Source organism: Hoplias malabaricus, chromosome 17, assembly GCF_029633855.1.
Source record: "Hoplias malabaricus isolate fHopMal1 chromosome 17, fHopMal1.hap1, whole genome shotgun sequence".
Classification (NCBI taxonomy): Eukaryota; Metazoa; Chordata; class Actinopteri; order Characiformes; family Erythrinidae; genus Hoplias; species Hoplias malabaricus.
This window is the reverse complement of record NC_089816.1, coordinates 1119983-1138872: the sequence shown is the minus strand read 5'-3', so window position 1 is coordinate 1138872 and position 18890 is coordinate 1119983. Positions and strand designations below refer to the sequence as shown.

The window sequence follows — 18890 nt, the reverse complement described above, 5'->3', positions numbered from 1 at the left end:
CCATGTATATATATGTATGTGTGAATATTTATTCCAAACAACCTACAGATGTTAACACTTTCTGGGGTGAATTGGAACAGCACAAGCGCTTCTTGTTTGAAGGAGCCTTTATAAACCTTTATGCAAGTTTATGTGAAAGACTTATGTAGGTGTCTTGCATCATTGTATGATCTCTCTCTCTCTCTCTCTCTCTGGGCTCTTATGGTTTTGATGTGTGATCACTCCTCCCTAAACCCGTTTAACTGGACTGTACTGGAGTTTAATGGAGTTTACTGGGCCAATCAACAGCATTCTCAATTAATCAGAGTGAGATTCTCCCAGTTCAACCCCCATCTGCTGTTCTTTGATAAGTCATTAATGCAGTGATATTCATCCTTAGCCTCTGGTAAGGATTACATGGTTGAACAGCAGTAGGTCGCTCCTACTCTCTCTCTCTCTCTCTCTCTAGCGCTTCGAACATGGGTGGTACATCAAACGAAGAAATTTGACGGGACACTAAAACAAACTTTGTGCCAAAATTTAATTCCTATTGACACGGAAAGAAATGCAGCTAAAGTGATTCCTTATCTGTTTGTGTGTATGCTTCAGGTGTGTATGCTGTATGGGGACTAAAATCTGTTTATAATCTCATATGCAGGGACCTATACTCCTTGTAAGGATCATGAGATGATTCATCATTTACTCATTACATTTTAAAATGAAAACATGAGACACATTTTAAGACTAAGGCTAGGGTAAATGTTAGATTACTAGCATTTATAGTAAGGGTAATTAGTGGAAACAAATTTTGTGTGTGTGTGTGTGTGTGTGTGAGTGTGTGTGTGTGTGTGTGATTACTTCATTATGAGAGCTAGCTGACAGCCAATATTTTATTTTATTTTACTTATTTATTTTTTTCTTCCAAATGGATCTGTCACTCAGCCAATTTACCATCACTCAATATCGGTCATATAGGAGGATAAATGTTTACGCTAAAACATTAAAAGGTCTAAAAACTATGAAGTGCCATAAATACACTTGTGAAGAGAGTGGAAAAAACTGTCAAAGAAAATCAATTGGAGAATTTAATGAGATGCCTGTCATGAATACACATTTTCTTAATAACCTTCCTGACACACACAAAAAAAGAACAGAAGTTACGAGAAAGAAAGAAGAGAGAGAGAGAGAGAGAGAGAGAGAGAGAGAGAGAGATTAAATTGCCTTATTGCCAACAATAAGTCAACAATCTTGGATGAGGTTAAATAATAATAGTTAGGAGGATGATGATGATGATGATGATGATGATGTGCTAGACTCTGTATGACCAAACCTTTTGTATCAACATGAATTCTGAAATGAAAAGTTCACCACTTTGTGAACAACTGCGTGAGCAAATCCTCCAACAGTTTAAGAACGTTTCTCAATGTTCAATTGCAAGAAATTTAGGGATTTCATCATCTACAGTCCATAATATCATCAAAAGACTCAGAGAATCTGAAGGAAATCTCTGCAAGTAAACAGCAAGGCCGAAAACCAACACTGAATGCCCGTGAGCTTCGATCCCTCAGGTGACGCTGCATTAAAAACCAATATAATTCTGTAACAGAGCCCACATGGGCTCAGGAACAGTTCAGAAAACCATTGTCAGTGAACACAGTTTGTTGCTACAGTTACAAGTGCAAGTTAAAACCATACAAAGCGAAAGTCATATAGCAACAACACCCAGAAACACCTCCAGCTTCTCTGGGCCCGAGCTCATCTGAGATGGACTAACGCAAAGTGGAAAAGTGTCCTGTGGTCTGACAAGTCCACATTTCAAATTGTTTTTGGAAATCATGGACGTCGTGTCTTCTGGGCCAAAGAGGAAAAGTACTGTCCGGATTGTTTTCAGCGCAAGGTTGCCAGCATAAAACCCAGCATCTCTGATGGTATGGGGGTGTGTTAGTGCACACGGCATGTGTAACTTGGACATCGGTGAAGGCACCATTAATGCTGAAAGGTACATACAGGTTTTGGAGCATCATATGCTGCCATCCAAGCAACGTCTTTTTCAGGGATGTCCCTGAAAAAGCAAGACATATTTTTTTTTATGTTTTACACACTGTCCTGACTTCATTGGAATTGGGGTTGTAAAATTGTTAGATGTTTCCTCACTCTCTGCTCACGGGACACAGAAAAGGAATTTGGGTTTATTTTTTGACAACAAATAGACCTCCAAACGCTGAAAAGCACAAACCGAGAAGAGATTATTGCTCTATTCCTGTTCCATAGATTTCCATAGATTTATTTTTGCTGTTTCAGATCACTTAAGGTGGAACTGACGCCAAATTCCGGAGTTACAAGTGAGTTTCTGTGGTAATACAGTGAATAAAAGCTTACAGACAAGCTCAACTTCAGCCACATACAAACATACAAACAAGCTGACTAGTGAAAATGACAAGTTTGTGCAACCCATACTCCACAGTTCTCACCATCACTTCAACGTTTACTCTCCACAGCTCACAATCACCTTAGACTTCACTACCCTTACTCTGCTCAACTCTTACAATCAGGTTACACTTCTCAGTTCACTATCAATTTACGATTAACTCCCCTCAGCTCACAATCACCTCAGTGTTTACTCCATTTACACCACAGTCACATCTGAGATTAAGCTATTTGGCTCCTAATGATATAATAATTATTTGAATATAATAATTATTAAAAAATAAAATAATGTTTTGGTTAATCTGCTCTTTATAAATGGAGGATATGAAAAGAATTGGGGCATGCCTCAGACATATGAGATATTATAAAATACAATAATAATAATAATAATAATAATAATAATAATAATAATAATAAAATGAAGAAAAAAAAACTGAGGTAAACTTTCCTCAAAACACTGGGGTGTAAAAAAAAGACTTTTTGCCATGTTCAGAATTAAAGTCTTCTCACAGCCTAAGAAGCTAATAACCTATCAAATTCTCCCTTAAAATTACATCTTATGGTGTTTTCCACTGCATGGTACCTGCTCTACTCTGCTTCTGTGCTTTTCTATTAGGCAAATTTGGTATGTGGTACTTGCAACCAGGTAATTTTAGTCTTTACTTGCTTGTGATTCCAAGCAAGTGGAGTAGGAACTAAATATGACATGTAAACCTTGCCTAGCGCTGACTGGCCAGAGACTTATCAATCACAATTAAATGCAGACAGCAAGCACAAAATCTCCAAGTTACAGCAGAGATCACATTTTTTAGCAGCTCCTAAAATAACACCATTGCCTTTTGCAGAGGTCCAAACTCTCCTTGGCATGGTGGCCGACGAAAAACTCTAGCAAGACCTGGGCATGCAAGAAGGAATAAAAAAAAATCTACCTCACTGTTGGAACTGGGACGTGAAACTGTATTCAGTCCCAAATATAACAAACACAACACGCAATAAACACAAAGAGTAAACAATGCTTAACATTACCACTGTTGTTGTTGTTTTCAAAGCCCACGGTTCCCATTATAGATGGGGTTTCACGACGTTACCAGCTATATTTTGCAATGGGGCTGTGGCACTGGAAAAGCTTTCAGACACAAAGGAGTGAAACCACGCCATAGAAAAGCACCGATAATGAGGTACCTTAGTAGGCGGATTATTTAAGGTATCTTGGAATTGGAACAGGATACAGATATGACATCAATGCTGTCTAGGAACTAAGAAACACAGGTGTAATTTATCCTCTTATAAATCCAGACAAGAAATCAATAAATCTCCAAAAATATATGCTTTTGTTTCCTGATGTAATTCCCAGTGCAACTGCAACAACTTTCCTTATTTTGGAAGGGTGAAAAATACTTAATGCTGTGTGCTTAGATTCACAATTGTTTTATTGAACAACAACAAAAAAAACAAGCAAACAAACAAACACAAATAAACAAAACAAAACCACATATTCAAGAATATTGTATATGAAGTATGATATTTTCATCTAATGTTAATACAAAATAATAGAAATAATAAAATAATAATAAGGAATGTATAGCCACCCTGACATTCCCACAAGAGGGAAAGCCTTAAGAAAAAGTGCCTTAAATAATTTCATAAAGCTCTTCCCCACATCATGTCTTAGCCGATTCTAGGTGGTAGGCAGGAAAGTAAATAAAAAAACAAACAAAATGTTTCCCGAAGGAGAAAGTCTTCTGAACCTATTAAAGTTAACAGCAAGGTCCCCTTCCCTTCGACTTTCATTCTCTCAGATCAAAGTCAAGCGAAGGACCCTCAAGGCTCCACATCTCACAGTTATAAAAAGGGGAATCTGTGGAAATGAATCAATTTCTAAAGCAAATGTCTGCTTATGAATAATTTATTAACTTAAATTTAACAAACACACATGTCCTGCATTAACATTTATACACCATATATCCTGCCGTCCAGTTTGTACTCACCCCACAGGACCCAGACAATATTTTAATTCAAGTGTTTGATTAGACGTTTGTAGAAAGCCTTTATACTGAGTGATCTTTATAGAATAACATCAATGTGGGACTTTCTGCAGCAGCTCTACATGAGCCTAAAATCATGCCTTATCCCAAAAGACCCTAAGCATTGTGCAGTTCAACATGTCTGGAATGAGTTGGAGTGGTGTTTGTGATACAATATAGTAAATGCGCCCGGATGCCTTCAAATCCTCGCAGCAATGTCCTGTGTAACCTTGCTTTACTCATTCACACAAACCCTTGTCAAATTCGATGAACTAGATGCAAACTAGATGCAAATGTTGGGCTGTTTAAGTTGAAGTGAACAATTTGATGAAAAGCGGCTGAAAAATAACTGCTGAATCACTTAAGGGTGGAACAGTAAATTTGATGAGAGACAGCAGAATGTAACTGTGGTGCCATCTGAGGTGGAACAGAATATTCAGTGAAAAACGTTGGACTGTAACTGCTGCACCAATTAAGGTTTAATGGAAAATTTGATTAAAATTTGATTCCAACTCAGACATATGGAATAAAGCAGATCTCCTCTCTCTTCTCTTAGAGCTAACCCAGCAGCAACTAAACCTCAGCTTCAGCTTTAAAGATCGAGCAAGGGGGCGTCTTCTAGATTTCCGACACATACAGCTTGGAGCTAATATGTTTAAAGGATAAGAAGATTCCGGAGAGTCTTTTATCAGCACGGAAAGCTACACGCTCACTGATACATTATACATTCCATTCTCAGTGCAGTTTATGTACGCTTTAATCTGCAGTATAAGCCTGTCCTTCCATGTGCTAACCGGGCTGTCAGGGAAATTTCTTTATCGAAGGCTGATAAAATAAGTTAATTCACCACCTACTCTTAAGATAGGGGCCAGGCTCAGGTAGTTCCTGCTAAGGATTATACACCAATATTAAAAGAAGAAGACGAAGAAGTGGAAATGAAAGAATGATATGCCACTTGCAACTCGTCTTTTTCGTGTGTGTGTGTGTGTGTGTTGAATTTTGGGGAGTTTGGAGGGGTTAGGGGTGGTAGGCAAGTGGAGGGAGGGGCCAAATGATGTCTTCCTCATTTGCAATGACTTAACGTACTAAGAACAAAACCAGAGAATAAAATATAAGATAAAAGTAGAGAATGTGTGAGAGCAACATCCTTTTATCTGCTCTCTAAGAGCCTCATGCTCACAAAGGGGGCTGTGATTGAGGGGAAGGGGGGTAATGAGAAAGAGAGAGATGGAGAGAGAAGAAAGGGAGGTAAAAAGGAACTACATATGTGAATCATAGGGAAACGGTGTAAAGACAGATAAACGTAAATAAATCATTATTTTAATCATAGAAAATATTAACTCACCATGAAGAGTGAACGGAAGTTGGCGAGATCTCCGAAAAACTCCTCAATGCTGACAGTGTGGGGGTCAAAGGTGAAGTAACTCCCCAAACTCTCATAAAGCTTCTGCATGTTCTTGTGCATAGTGGAGAGTTTCTCATACTGTTCCCTGGAATTCTTTGCAAATCCGTGAAGAAGAGATAATTAAGGAAAAAACTGCACAGTGACCAAAACCACAACACACAAAGGAGACCAGATAGAGATGGTGTAGTTAGTTAAATCTGGTCTCTGACAAAATACAAAACAACAAATTAAACTAAACAAATAATATTACAATGATGATGAACACCATTTTGACAGGTGCAAGCACATTTAGCATTTTAATTAGGGTTTGTTATGAGAGATTTTTTTCTTCATTGTTTCGTTTACTTTAAAGAATACCCTGGGTTTTCTTTGGCTGTAAGCTATAATCATCAACATTTAAAGAAATAAACACATGAAATAGATCACTGTTTGTAATGAATCTATAAATTCACTTTCTGATGATGTTCTAATAGTAAAAGTATGATTTTCTGGAATAATCAAATTTAAAGCAGCAGCTGAGTTACCGAATTATTCCAGTGTATCTAAAATAACGTATAAACTCTGGCAGAGTGAGAATTATATAGTGGCAATTGGGGGCTCGACCTCTCTTCCAGGACGTAAAGAGAATCCAGTTAAGTGCAGGCGCATGCTTCAGTGAACTGAAGTCTTACATTTCTTACAGTAAACTAGCTGATCTTAGCATTCATCCATATGTAATTGACACAATCTAATTCAGAAGCACAAAATGCAATAAAATATAGTGCATTAAACAGGCTAGATATTTAGCCCTATACATTAACATTCAGTGCCTTCTCTGGCTGCACAACAGCGGCATTAATGAAGACATGAAAAATGACGGGAGTGAGGCAGGGAAACAAGACAAGGAACAGTATGATCCACTGTAGGAGTGTCTGAAATTGTATTAGAAAATTCTTCCAAGCCTGAAAATGGAACATATATAGTAATATTTACAGTTACAATGAGTAGAATGTCATTGATGTATGAAGAAAAACGTGCATTTTCAAACAAGTAACTTTACAGAACTAGGAAACCTTATTCCGAGTCGTTTTGGAGCATTTCTATTGCTCCATTCATCATGAAATGTTCACACATTTTCCAATGTGAAGGACAGCTGCTGTGTTTGTAGTAAACTAAAAATTGACTAAAAAAATGGATGTACATGCATTATAATTATTTATATTACGAACCACACGTAAATTATATTTTAACTATTTTAACTTTATCTATTTGGGGGTCTAAGCCTGAATCAACAAGGTCAGACAACCACACTCCACCCCCCGCCTCAACTCCACTGTAATTTGACCCATGATCCCTATATGCAGCCAGTCAACTTTCTATTTCCCCCACTGCATCAAAAAATGTTCATTAAAGGCCAGGGTCCTCAATGAATGGAAGTGAATGGTGATAAACGACCAAAAACACAAATTACTGATAGTGCCTCACCACTTGTCCAGGACCTGTCTTAATTTTGGAAAGTAGAATGATGGCTTTCAGTAACAAAGCAAAATTAATTAACTGGTATATTTTGTTAATTATTATTTTGTTATGTATTATTATTAATGTCATCATCATAGACGAGGCATTTTTATAGTCTTATAACTGGAGCTTAAATTTATAAAAATATATAACATTTGTGTTCAAACATGTGTTGCTTTTCTCTAATATGGAAATGGGTGCATTTTCCAGTATTAAAATGACCAACCACAAATAAACGACAACTTTACTCAATATTTGACTCACTCGGGTGCCCTCTGCTGTCAGATATTATATAATAATATAATAATCATTAGGATTATGATTCATGTTATATAATAATAATATTTGAACCTACATACTGTCAAATATTGCAGTCAAAATCATGTCTTACTTTTACTGTTGGCCATTATATGTTTTGTAGCTATGGCAACAGTGACAGAAAAAGATTGTATGTCAAACCAACAGCAGATATATATATAATATGATGTAATCAAAATATGAATACAATTTGAATACAAATGTATAACGCTGCTGTTGTGATGGACATCAGAAAAACATCAGGTCATTTTTATAATCTTTCAGCAGTGAAATTACAACAGAAATCATGACAAAACCCTGGGCTTGGAGCATGCAAAAGGGGTCAAAATAAAGCGCGTGGCCTTTCGACAGGCTTCTCGTCTCAGTGGCATGGTCACTAATAGCTGTGGTTGAAGAGTGATAGAAAAGCGTTTAATCGCCTCGGGGCAAACACGGATGGCTCTGAGAACGGTTGATTGCAGTCATTGTTTTGTCGCTTTTTTCACTCTGAGAGCCAGGTCAGAACCCTGGAGAACGACGCCGCTGTAATTTAGAGAGAAGATGAAGGCAGGCTTTATTTCACTGAATGGTTATTGACAGCTGCTGTCACTCGTGTTATCTCATCGTTCGCTGAATACACACCTCACAAACACTCACACACACACCAGACACGCACTTGAACACACTCAAACAAACAGAACATTCTTTAGATGGACAGAAAACATCGATACAATCACAATTCAGCCTTGAGAGCATGGTCTAAACATCTGTCTTATCACAGAGTGTCTAACCCCACCAAATAAACACCTGTCCACAGGTGTGGTGGAGGGTTGGAGGGTTCTATTCTTTTCTGCAGACACCTGTCTTCTTGTATCTCACCTATCAATCATCCTACTTCGCTTGATGACCACACACTAACTTTGTCTAAAATAACCCAGTGTGTTCACTTACTCCCCACACTGTCCGAAAAAAAAGGTACTGTACAGGTACATTATTGGTCACTAAAGGTACAGATAGTGTAAACAGTGGTTTTAAAGTCCAGTTGTGTTCACTAAAGGTACATTACAATCTCTTCTCCAGAAGGAGAGGTGAATATTTGTAATTTTTCATTAAAGAACTGTGTAAAATGAAATAATTAAATATAAGTCCTGGAGATAAAATGGAGCGTTTAAGATCTACAATTATTAGTCCAATGTTGTACAATATGTTGCCTAACTAGAGGGAGTGCATTTTTCAAGAGATCATGAAAAAAAACCACACACTTAACACAACCTCTAAAGACTCAGCTTAAGTCCTGGGATACAACATTTGTGAGCATTAGTTAAGAAATCTGTCTCTCCATCTCTACATGTAGATAGATATTCATTTGCTTAAACTCACAAATCTGGAAATGTGTGATTATAACATTCAACACTTTCTATAGGTGTGATCGAAAGCTTGAAGACACATGCTGATCCAACATTTCTACTGAAAGGAAATGCATTAATTGGGAGTCTGTTAATATTTTCTGCCTCTACAACAAACAAAGCTCTGTTTATTTTTGTTCCAGTGCTTCTCTCATGCCATGTAACATTTAGCTACGGCCTCTGGGTTGATTGTGAGTGGACACAGTGTTTAAAAACTCAAGCAGCACTGCTGTGTCTGATCTAGTGGTATCAGTGTGATACCCATTAACACCATCTCAGTGTCACTGCAGTACTGAGAATGATCCACCACCCAAATCATACCTGCTTTGTCTTGACCACTGAAGAGCAGGGTGAAATGGGGATGAGAGTGTATGCTGAGAAACAGGTGGACTACACTAATTGTAGAACTATAGAGTGCTCCTCTATGGTCAGTGGAGCTGATAAAATGGACAATGAGTGCAGACACTAGGTTGGTTATTCCTAATCCAATGATCGCTCAGTGTATAAGCTCATGTGCAGCTGCTGCACCGTTAAGAGTCCTATAGTATGGGCAATGCTTTTTATAGAGATTATTAATGTAGTTGAAATCTACCAGTCCACATTTTTCCCTGAACTGTCCTCAAATGGTTAACACACACACACACACGCAAGCACAGGGAATCCATAAGAACAGATCGCCACAGGACGAAGCACATTAACTATTCAGCACTGTCCCATTAATTAATGCTTAATCACCTCTTTTTCTGCAGCATATTTCCGAACTAATTCGACGTTTTAGTTAAGAAAACTTAATTTTAATTCTAACCTCCAAGACTTTCCCTCTGTTCTGAGTGGAATTCCTTCACAGCCACCTGTACAGAGTGCCATAAATTACCTGCTCTGTTTACCTTTGTGCATGCGAGAGTTAATAAAATGGTGCAGGGCTCCCTTAGGCAAGGGCCAAAAAGCCTCCTTAATAAATCTTCCCTAACCCACTTCCATTAATGTTTATCTAAAGCTTTGCTGTGTGCCTGGCGGCTCTGGGCTTGGGGCTGGATGGCCTTTACCGAAGATCTTTACTGAAGGATTCTCTCACCAAAAACTACATGGACATCTGGGCAATCTGCGAGGGTTCAGTGTGGACAGCGGACAGTAGATCAGAGCTGAAAGACTCTTAGCAAGTCAAATGATCCTAAATCTAGTCAAGATAATATTGTTTTATTATGAAACTGTTTCAACTACTGAGTAGATTAAATTGATATAACTTGCTAAGACATTATTGAAGGTCTCAAATTCCAGCGTCTGGAGTAGTTTCTGGACAATGGCCTTAGAAAGACGGTATTTAGACTGTCCTGAAATAATAGGAGTAGTGATTCTTCTGTACTGGTTGTGGGATGCCAACAGTCTGAGAAAGAAAGAAGAGGAGAGACAGATGGGTGGCTCCTAGTGTGGAGCTATTCCAGAAAAAGAGAGAGAAATTGAGAAAGAGAGATGAGAGATGAGTTGCGGGCCACAGAAAGGAATGAATGACTACTAACCAGAACAGTTTGGAAGGCTGACATTTCCAATATGACTGGAAATGTTATGTGTTGTTCTCCTTGTGATGAGCAAGCAATGTGCAGAGCAATGCTACTCAGTCATTTCTTCAGTCAAGTCATTTCTTATCCAAATATTCTATATGCCTTAGGTAATAACACAGAGCTTGTAAAACAACTACAATCCCTCAGACACCTTTTGAAAGATTGTACAATACACTGCAGGTCACTCTCAAATAAATACACTTGGCCAAGCAAGTTCTGTATTGAAAACAAGACCAGAATGAATGTAACTGAACTATGACTTTAATTTTGAAATCCTGATGTCATCATCCAGTGAATTTCCTGAAATAATTATAATCAAATAAAGTATTGTGAACCGAAATTTTGTCTCCCACACACTTCCCTTTGGGGGATTACATACATCACCCATTACTGTGCTCCTATTGTTGGACGACTGTGTCATAACTATTGCTGCAAACGAATACAGTCCCATGACACAGCAGAATACAATGAGAAGAATATTCATTTGGGAGAAAAAAAAACCCACCACATTCTCAAATAATGACGTTGACGTTCAGGCTTATGAAGACAAATGAGAAGAATGGAGAAAGAGCTCACTCTCTCTCTGACCGAACAGCTTGTTGTGTCTATTGCCGAGAAGGTTGGGGAAGAGAGACGGAACAAAAGTCTGGTTCATTTCACATGGTGAAAATAATTAAAATTGTACCAAATTGAATGTCATGGCACCGCGGAACTCTTTGAGGATTTCTGGACAGCATCCAAAGTAATTAACACAACACCTTGGACGAAGATCAACCGAGCACCGCTGACAGACTCAGCTTCCTGTTCGCTGTCGTCTCGTCAAGCTCCCGTCGTCTTTGCGATCCGTGATTGTCAGATAGTGTCTCCCAAGGCTCCTCCATGTGTAATTACGCCTCATTGTGCAGCTGCATAAGCAATCAGCAGCTGAACAAATCAAACTTTCCCTCAGACCTCGTTAGAGAGGGGAGCGGCAAAATTTCTGAGAGCAATCTACTGATTAATGGCCCATTATCGACTGAAATTTAAGCCTAGTATGTGATGATTTGTACATTAATTACTAAAATGCGATGGCTGAAATCAATGCGAGAAACAGAAGAATGAGGCGATGAAGTTGATGAGGGCTAAGATTCCAATTACTCACACCAAAGCATTTGAGCGCAGGAAAAAGGAAAAGAATGAAGACACATTTGTGCTGATTCACACGCTCAGAATTGGACGAGGACGAGAACAGGCTGGGCATTGATTAGTTCCTGTGAGACCAAAATGAAAAAGAGGCACTGGTGGTCTGCTGTGGAAAAAAAAATGTTGAAACGAGGCGGCATGTGATGACTACAGTTTGGACTCGGATGAAACAGGCAATATTTAAGCAATGCTCTTTCAGTGATGTCCCCATTGAGGCTGATCCAGGCATTTTATTGACCAAAATATCTCTGATCCGCATTCGATCCCTTTTTCTTTTTAGTCCTCTATTTACGCCACTGTAATGGATCCAGATTCAACAAGAGGCATGTTTCACAAAATAACAAAGTGCTTTAAATATGTGTTGGACATTTTTTAAAGTGCCATTTCTAAAGCTTTATATATAAATGTACATGGAAACATATGGAGCAAGTTTAAATCTTAAAATTCAAAAATTCTAATTAAAAATTCTGTAATTTTATTGATATTACATTTACACTGAGATTTAACTGCATTACGAGTGTCAACAAATGTCTCAAAATAATATTACATTTTACATAATGAAATGTTATTCTCCAAATACGCATTTGCAGAAGTGACAGCTCATTTAAAATGTAACTTTCAAACACATCACCTCACCAGAAAGATGGTAAAATTCAAACGTTGCAGAATTTATGCATTTCATTTACATTAGCACCCCCACTGTGCTCATTCTGTGGCAAAATGTTTGTGAAAGTGCAAACTGAACAGACTGCATTTTCATTTTCACAGCCCTGCACCTCAGTCAGCCAATCAGGGCGAGGCCAACGCTGTGGAAATAGCCACACATGAGCCAGAGTTGACTATGATCTTTGCCAACCTTCCCATCATTGGCTTGAGTGTTCCTTGGAGTGGTTTGTGATGCAGAACTAATCATCACTACATCAGTACCAGGTCTAAGTATTAACGTTTACATGGTTAAAAGTAACCAAATCCTCACATCAATGTTCCAACTGTTCCTGCAGCAACAGAGAGGACCAGACTCTCCTTCATTTTTTTGTAGAAGAAATGCTGCAGGAGTGCACAAGGACAACAGGTCTGAATTAATGTAATAATTCCACCAATGCAGGAGAATACACACAAGCCCACCCTCAACATCAACATCAACAATTACATGGAAATGAGCTGGTTTAGCTCTGTGGCCTTCACTGTCCCATGATTCTCTCAGGTCTTTTATCAGAGAGTAAAGCTGACAGTGGAGAGTGAGGGCTGAATGCAGATCAGCTGTTCAGTGTCAATGCCAACAGATTCCCCAGCTCCCTCACAGCACTCACAGCTGGAGGTGCCATTTCACCTCCGTACACAAACCGGTAATTACAACCCAAGCCCCTGGCCCCGTCCACGCGGCCATGTGTCGGCCGTAATGACGAGATGGCAGATAAGTGAATCCCTCCTCCTTCCTCCGGGTGCCGGGTCATGACCCCTCATCTCATCTCGTCTCATCGCCAGCTCCATCGCTTCAGCGCTCCTCTCCTCTTCATTTGAAAAATTAAAAGCCAGATTCAGAGTCAATTTCACTGTCAATTTATTCCGCAACCCTGCAAATGAAATATTTATGCAGGAGGGAGGTGGCAACCCCCACCCCACACCCCCCCAACCCCACCCTGTGTTCAGATGCTCAAAACTCGAAAACTCAACAACAGGCAACCAAACGTGGAAAGGAGAGTATTTGAATATAGAAGGGAAAACGATACCATTCTAGTCACATAATCACAATGACAATAAATAGATGAAACAGTGCATTGTCCTGATGTACTCTTTGATTAGACACTAAAACTTTCTGTGAGTGAATGAGGCCTTTTTATAAATACTGCATTATTAGGCTAAGTTCACATTACCAGCCTGAAGTGACTTAAAGGCTACGCTCACATTACAAGCCTCATTTATCAATTCCAACTTTTTGCGCAGATCGGATATGACTCTCCTGATGGTTCAAATTCATAAACGTAAGTGGCCTGTATCTGTCTTTAGTGTGAACAAATCATTCACTGAAACGACACGCATGCACACACTGATGTTTATGCACACCGCCTCCTTCATCAACAACAAAAAATATATTAGTGGGATGCCTTTACTGCTGTACTGAAAGACTGGCTAAATCCAAAATGTCTCCGAACACCCTTTGTAGTGCACATTGTCATAAAATAAATGTTTCCACACTCACGCAGTGTAAGTCCAATTATTAAACCATTTATAACAGGCTGTAAGTTTCACATCGTCCAGTAGAACTAGTGCCCTGTCTGGGTTTAGCAGTTTTAGAATCTGTTAAGTGCACTATATAGGATGCATGGTTCTATTTGGGATGTAGCTCATGCCTTTCCTCTACTGCTGTTTTGCCATTCTGCACGTGCTAGCTGCGTACAGGCAAAAAAGTTGCATGTAATCCAATGTGTACATTCACATTTCTGTTGCATGCTCATTACTCTGAGTTGATCTGATCTAGGGCCACATATGAAAGTGACTCAGATGTGATTTAAGCGACAAAAGCGAGTTTTTGTTGTGTCCACACAGCCCTGAAAAGACCAGATTTGAGTCACATCAGATCTAAATAATTCCACCAGTAATGATCTAATAAAGAGCTAAATCTGAATTTTTCACACCCAGAAAGGGCACTAGCTCAACTGGAAGAGGCTTTACAATTTGATATACACCACGCTTTATGAGTGCTGAAAGTGGTATATGACCTACAGTGTGCACTACAAAGGGTGTAGGGAGACATTTGGGATTCAACCACTTTCTTGGCACAGCAGTAAAAGCAAGCCGGCGGGCTTTTTCTCTATGTGACAGAGCAGTGAAGTAGTGCTAACAAAATATGTCGTCCCATAGATTGTAGACCTCTTCTATCGGTCCATTCTTCTTCAAATGTTTACAGAGTGTAAAGGGCAGCTGGTATTTTCAGACTGTGAAAAAAGGTTTGGATGATAAATATGAAGTTGAATTTCTACTGTCATGAAAGCAAGTCTTCAAAGCAAAACCTTGATTCTTGATTGTGAATTTATAAATAAAATAAAATAAAAATAAACTGGTGGATCGTCTCACTGAGGACAGCCTGACAGAAAAGAGCAGTGTGTTTACAGAGGGAACAATCTCCTGAGCGAGTAGAGGACAAGTCGAGGTAAAGGTCATCACTATTTCTCTCTCTCTTTCTCTCTCTCTCTCTCGTTTGTGCCATCAGCTTCATACAGTGACAGGGAAGCATCACACACATATCTAACACAAATAGATTCAGAACAACACATGCACACACACACACTCACTTCCTCCTGTGCATCAAATCACAAGGAATCTGACCTAATAAGGTGTCTATCAACTTCTAGTAGAATAAATTTGTGGCTGGAGAAAAAATAAACATATCGTTACTTCTATTTTGTTGTGTTTGAGAGGCTGTGATTGACAGAGTTCCTCTGCTGCCAGAAACGGCAATAATACTTTTTTGAAGGTTTCTTACACAGGGACTTACTAATGCATACGTTTATAAATATACACCTGTGAACCTGAAATCACAAATTACAAAAATTACAGCAGTATTCATAAGAAAATATATAATCATGATACATGCATGAGTATTTATCAGACCTCGGTACTTCTGAGCCACTTCTGTCAGCGTTCACCTGATGACAAACTGTTTTTGAAGTTCACTGTGCTAAAATAAGACAATGGACATTAGAATGATTTAAGACACTGTTAAAAAGCATTGTTTCCAAGAAATGGAACTATGTAAGATGTGATATTTTTGCTCCTGGGCTCCCCCCTAGTGTTCATGAGTTTAACTGACTTTTAAGACACATTCCTAAAATCAAGGAAGAATGGAGGGTGGGTTGTTTCCTACCCTCCTCCACATGTTACTTAGTGCAGTTTCTGCAGTGCTGAGCCCAGAGTAGCAGTGACAAAGGCTCTGTTCTCCTTATTACAGGTCCATGAAGCATCACAATCATTTTTAAGCTGTAATTTTATGGTAAAAATTCTACATAGTGTTTCTTTTAAGGTTTGGATAAGAACGACATCTACCAGTTCTATGAAATATGTTAATGCCGTCCTATTTTATTTTCATACAAATATTCACATATAACTATAATTTTATGCACACAAACAGTTCAATCAAAACATTAAGATGGGCACTGATAATGTTGATTATATTGTAAATATTGTCTATTAATTTGGGGTTCTGTTGGGTATATGTTGGAACCTAGTACATGCTGTGGAAATCCCTAGGTTCAGATGTTTATGTGGCCATCAGTTTGATAGGGAACACTGACCTAAACAGAATATTAGGTAGGTGGTCTTCATATTTGTTTACGATTTTAACAGCTTTCAAATGAAAGCACTTTGCTTTCGCAGTTTAAACCACCTAGAGAGCATCTCTTCTTTAAGTAACGCTATAGGAAGCTTTCATTCTCTCTCTCTCTCAGCATGGATTCACCTGATAGCAATTAAGTTTATCATCTCTAACAAACTGCACTGTGATTAAACAAATTACACAAATGAATCCAGTGATTGTATCTTACAGCTGCTGAAATGAGAACAATTGCAGGCTTTTCATTTTAATTGAAAAGCACAGTGGCATCCGGCTGCTTCTGAGAGAAAGACAGAGAGAGTGTGAGTTTATGAGAGAATGAGTGAGAGGTGCTAACTGTATGGTGTATGCTGTAACTGTGTTTGACTGAAAGGGAAAGAAGAAGCATGTTGCAGGGGATGAAGCAAGAGCACTGTGAGCTCTGTTTCCACATTGCTTTGTCCATTTTTCAGGTGTTGTTGTGATGGGAAAAAAAAAAATCAATGAGAATATATATATATATATATATATATATATGTGTGTGTGAGTGTGTGTTTTTCACTGCTGAGGTCATTGACACATCTAGACTGGATTTTTGTTTTTTCATAATTAAATTGTTTTTTAATCCCAAAGATTTTGCAGAATTTTCTGCCCCATACTGAGTTTCCCCTAAGAGTGAGTCTCAGTTGATCACCTGATATAAGATTTCTCCAAAATATCTGAGGCCAACCCACCATTTCATTTTGATCAGATGCTAATGTAAGTCCACTGTACATCTTAGAACACCAGAGAATGCAAACTGCCAAGATCATTCACATCAGCTTAAAAAAATCAAAACTGTAATCTCCTGAAGTAACGTGTGTCATTCATTTTCAATAAAAGCTGCAGACTTCCAAAAAGAGGAGGGAGTTTGAACATCAGTGAAGTGTGAGGACACTGCAAAGTAACAGATCTGAGCAAAGTTGAACTTTAAGCAAATTAGGAATGATGCACTGATGCAATGATTTATAATCTGATAAATGCAAGATACATCTTTTATCTCTGCTATTGGCCCTTGTCATCAGTGAAAGAATGACAGTCAAAGGTAATCTAGTTCAGAAATGAGGGACATGGCCAGCAAGAGGTGAAGAGTCACTGACGGAATGAACACTTTTTCTTGTCAGTGGTGCATTACAATGATTTTGAAGCTGTAATTATTGTAAAAATGAGTTATGTTGTATTAGTCACAACATTCCAAGATCATGATTAATCACAAGTTAAAATGCTAGTATTTCCTTGATTTTTGGAAATGTGTAGAGAGTTAGGCATGACCAATATATATTTTACATTATTGTAACATAAATAACAGAGTATTTTTTTATCAGGGGATCCAGGGGGGCATACATTTTGCGACCAACACTTCACACTTCAGTTCATTCTTGGTGAACACCGGCAACTTCACGTCTTCAACCAATAGCACTGCTGCTCTGGCTGCAGAGACCATAAAGAAATTTCGCATACAGCACTAGATTGAATATGGAGAAAACAGTAAAAGTGGCACACAGTCTGTTGGGAAGATAAATTAGATGGTATTAATCATTCGTGGTGTTCTTTTTTTCCAATCTGTTCTCAATCAACACTAAGATCCTTAGTTTTAGATTTTGATCTTTTTATCTGGACAGAAATATCTCATGTTTTCTTAAACTCCTGAACCATCAAAGAGTTATGTGTAAGTAATAAAACTTTCCACTGAATATTTCCTCCAGTGAATGCTGAGATTGTTTTAGCGATCAGTTAAACTCCTTCACAGCTGGTCAGACAGAAGTGAAAGACAGAGAGGAGTTTGAGGTAAATTGGAGACGAGACCTGAATGTAAGACCAATGTATGGGACCAGCACAAGCTGTAATGGGCTGCAACTCCATTGGAAAACATTATCCTGATCCCAGAACAGAGCAACTCAAAGGACAATTTTTTATTGTTTAAACCACTAAATTACATTAAAAGTCCCATCTATAAAGATTCCTTTGTTCAGAAGAGATTCAGTTTAATCCTCTGCCATTATGTAGGTTATTATTTATGCTATAATTATATATACAGCATAAAGCTCAAAAATATGTACTAGACGACTATTCTATGCATGCACAAACATAACCATATACACTGTAGTTAGACAATTTAGGTTAAAGGATTAAAAGTACATATTCCATTATAATAATACTGTTACTGTCCAGCCCCAAGCTTATGCAGGTTTAGACAAACACTAGGTAATATTTTTACCTTACAATTGTGGCTTCAAAATCATTGTGATGAACTAGTTATCTGTATTAGGGAGAACAGAGCCTTTGTTTTCGCTACTGTAAACTCAACACTGCAGAAACTGCACTATGTAACTTTTGGATTAGGGCAGGAAACCACCCCGACTCTACCTTGATTACAAGATAATGCTGTAATAATGAATTGCACTCTGTTGGGAGAGCCCAGGAGCGAAGATAACTATGGAGTCAAAAAAACAAATACTGAGCTTGAATTTTGAGCATTCCAATACATTTGTGGATTTTAGTTTTACCTGTCTGTAGTTGCTCAAATGCAGTTACAAATTCTGTTACATTTGTGAGAATTGTTTTACAAGCTCACAATTGTTTTACTCTTTTTTGACTTCATAGATAACAAATCAGATTTATTAAATCAGCTTATCAAATGCTGACATAGATGTCTTGTAACTTTAGAAAGAATGACTTACAGTAAAGGAGAGTATAGTATATTGTAGACAAGTAAACACATGCTTATATAATTATTACTGTGTAACAATGCTGTGACGTAGTTCT

At 38.2% G+C, this 18890-nt stretch overlaps 1 protein-coding gene across 2 annotated transcripts in view; it reads right to left on the bottom strand.

The window, feature by feature from the left end:
* The window catches only part of diaph2 (diaphanous-related formin 2), a 159673-nt gene that overhangs the window by 102923 nt on the left and 37860 nt on the right, over positions 1-18890 (bottom strand). For both annotated transcript variants that reach the window (XM_066649669.1, XM_066649670.1), the window contains exon 2: positions 5776-5940. In XM_066649669.1, the coding sequence (XP_066505766.1) occupies positions 5776-5940 (165 nt within the window). The remainder of the gene's footprint in view (positions 1-5775; positions 5941-18890) is intronic.